Source organism: Oncorhynchus gorbuscha, linkage group LG15 (genome assembly GCF_021184085.1).
Source record: "Oncorhynchus gorbuscha isolate QuinsamMale2020 ecotype Even-year linkage group LG15, OgorEven_v1.0, whole genome shotgun sequence".
In the NCBI taxonomy this organism is placed as follows: Eukaryota; Metazoa; Chordata; class Actinopteri; order Salmoniformes; family Salmonidae; genus Oncorhynchus; species Oncorhynchus gorbuscha.
This window is the reverse complement of record NC_060187.1, coordinates 53803429-53806382: the sequence shown is the minus strand read 5'-3', so window position 1 is coordinate 53806382 and position 2954 is coordinate 53803429. Positions and strand designations below refer to the sequence as shown.

The following is a 2954-nucleotide window of genomic DNA, read 5'->3' as shown; positions in this document are numbered from 1 at the left end:
GTAAACTCTAATTCACAAATACAGCTGAACATCAACACCTAAACTGGCTGCAATAGACATATTGATTACTGGGCTTTTATGGAAGAAATGCACTGCATGTTTTGTCTATCGTGTTTTTTGCCGTGAATCCCCATGCATTGTTCTGTCTTGTTTGGACTCTCTCGCTCTCTCTTCTCTCTGTCGCGTTCCTGCTCCCAGCTGTCCCTTTGTCATCATTATCAAGCCTCAGCACTGTGATTCACTTTAACTCGGTCTGCCTCCCAAAAACCACCCTATTCCCAATTTTTTTTTTTGGTGCACTGCTTTTGACCACGGCCCATTAAAAGTAGTACGCTATATGGGAAATGGGGAGCAATTTGGGACTCATTATCTCTCCAGCTGATGTCACAACCAATCACTGGCATTGCATTACCCTGTTGTCATTGCCTTTTATTGAGCCATTTCCATTACATTTGAAGTGTGATTGTCCTCATAGTATGTTATCACTGCCCTGCTACATATCATGTAATTTGTCTGGTAATATAAACGCGGCTCTTCTCTTCTTCACAAACACACTGTTACTGTGTTGTTCATTGTCACCTCGCCTCGCGTCTCCTATACAGTCTGATTGAACCCTATACTTTATGTTGTCATTAAGGCACGGCTTAAATGATATATTTCATTTGCTGTAATATTATTTTCGATTTCCGAATTGCATACTGTAAGGCGACGATATCGCGTCTCACAGACAATGGACATTTGTCACAGTACCGCGCAATCATATTACACGTACATATCATAATAGACGCATTATTTGAATCGTACAATCACATCTGCCGGTATTTTAGTTTGATAGATCACATTGGCATTGGACATGGGCTGTGTTGTACTCCCCACCGATCCTGGCGTTGAAAGCCATGCCCACGCCACAGTCAGAGCTGCTGGCCTCCATGGCCACTTCCCCTCCACACCTGGTGCCATGACTGGTGACAGATGAGAACATTATGTCATGCACACACACACACACACACACACACACACACACACACACACACACACACACACACACACACACACACACACACACACACACACACACACACACACACACACACACACACACACACACACACACACACACACACACACACACACACACACACACACACACACACACACACACACACAGAAACGCGCACGCGCTCTCTCGCGCACAACAAAAATGACTGCATCTCTACACAAACATAGACAAATAACCCATTCCAAAAATGAGGAAAACTAAACTAAAAAGGAAAGACGACTGCAAATAGTGAGAGGTGACAGAGGTACAGGTAGAACGAGAGAGGGGGGTGAAAAGAGTGAGACGAATGTAGAGATTAAGAAGTGCGTTACCTGTTCTCCTCGTCTCTGAGTGGCATAGGGTCACGGGAAAGGCTGTGTGAGCCACGCAGGTCAAAACTGGCCAAGGCCTCCTGAGAGACACACCATAGTGTAATGTCAGGGAACAACATGGAGAGCATGAAGCCTGATCCCAGATCTGTTTTTGCTGTATAGCCAACTCTTATGGTTGTTAGGAGTTGGCTATACGGCTCAAAACAGATATGGCATCAGAATAGGGAGGACGTAGAAATGACACAGGAAATAATAAAATGGCATTTCTGGAAGCATATTGATGTGTCATGATAATCCTCTATGTATTGTCCTGCTCTCTCCTTCTGTACGAGGACAAGCTGTTCACTGTGAGGGGAGGAGATGACAGGCTACACCGCAGAAGAGTGATGTGTGTCCATCGAGTCGAATATGATCAAGGGGGTGCACTCGAGGAGACAGGAGTCAGAGTACAATCCCATGTAGCCCTGCTTCAATCTCTCTCTCAGGCTGTACATGAGTGCCAAACTACATGTTGGCCTGTTGGCTTTGATCTGAACTGTGGCTCTTGGATTGTAAATGATAGAAAGCAGTAGTAGCCAGTCAATTGTCTGGCACTCAGTCCACCACAGTGGCTCTACTCTTGGTGAGTTGGTTTAGTGTGAAGTTGCCATTGGTTAAGGTTGGGATTCGAGGAGGGGAAGCTGATCCTAGATCTGTGTCTAGGTTGAAACTTCACCTGAAGCAGTTAGCATTCGCTTCACTATAGCTTCATCGATTTGACATGGGTGTTTATCTATCTACTGTACAGCATTATCTACTGTATATACAGTACATGTTGAACTCATTAGTTGTGTAATGGCCCATTAGGACAGATGACATAGATGGTCAATCAAGTTTACTCACAAAGTTTCGATTCAGATCCAGGTTTGTATGATCCACACCTAAAGGGGAGGCAGGAAATGAAATATCCGTGTTTGTACATAATGAGGGATACAGGAACTAAAAGGAAGCATGATTTTAACATGTGATGAGTCTGGATGTTCCTCTATTCTCCCTTCTTCGAACCTGAAGGGATTGAAAAAAAATGTAAGCGGTTGGGCTGGGAGAGAGAAGAAAAGAGAAGGAAAGGACAGAGAAGATGGATAACACCTTGCCCTCTTTATCTCACTCTCATTTTGTCCCTTCTACCTGCATCCCTCCTTCCACCCTATTCTCCCTTTCAACTAGCTCTGATCCAGCTCCTAGGGAAATACAAATATGGGTTCTCTCCCTAGCCTCTCTCTCTCTCTCTCTCTCTCTCTCTCTCTCTCTCTCTCTCTCTCTCTCTCTCTCTCTCTCTCTCTCTCTCTCTCTCTCTCTCTCTCTGTATCTGTATCCTTCTCTCTATCTCTCTCTCTCTCTCTCTCTGTATCTGTATCCTTCTCTCTATCTCTCTCTCTCTCTCTCTGTATCTGTATCCTCTCTCTCTCTCTCTCTCTCTCTCTCTCTCTCTCTCTCTCTCTCTCTCTCTCTCTCTCTCTCTCTCTCTCTCTCTCTCTCTGTATCTGTATCCTTCTCTCTCTCTCTCTCTCTCTCTCTCTCTCTCTCTCTCTCTCTCTCTCTCT

The 2954-nt window shown here is 44.8% G+C and overlaps 1 protein-coding gene across 1 annotated transcript in view; it reads right to left on the bottom strand.

The window, feature by feature from the left end:
- Window positions 1–823: 823 nt before the first annotated feature.
- LOC123997273 (RNA-binding protein 25-like) overlaps window positions 824–2954 on the bottom strand; it is a gene marked incomplete at its 5' end in the record, with an annotated part of 63606 nt that continues 61475 nt past the window's right edge. The window contains 2 exons of the mRNA XM_046301430.1: window positions 824–950; window positions 1372–1451. Coding sequence (XP_046157386.1) covers window positions 824–950; window positions 1372–1451 — 207 coding nt within the window. The remainder of the gene's footprint in view (window positions 951–1371; window positions 1452–2954) is intronic.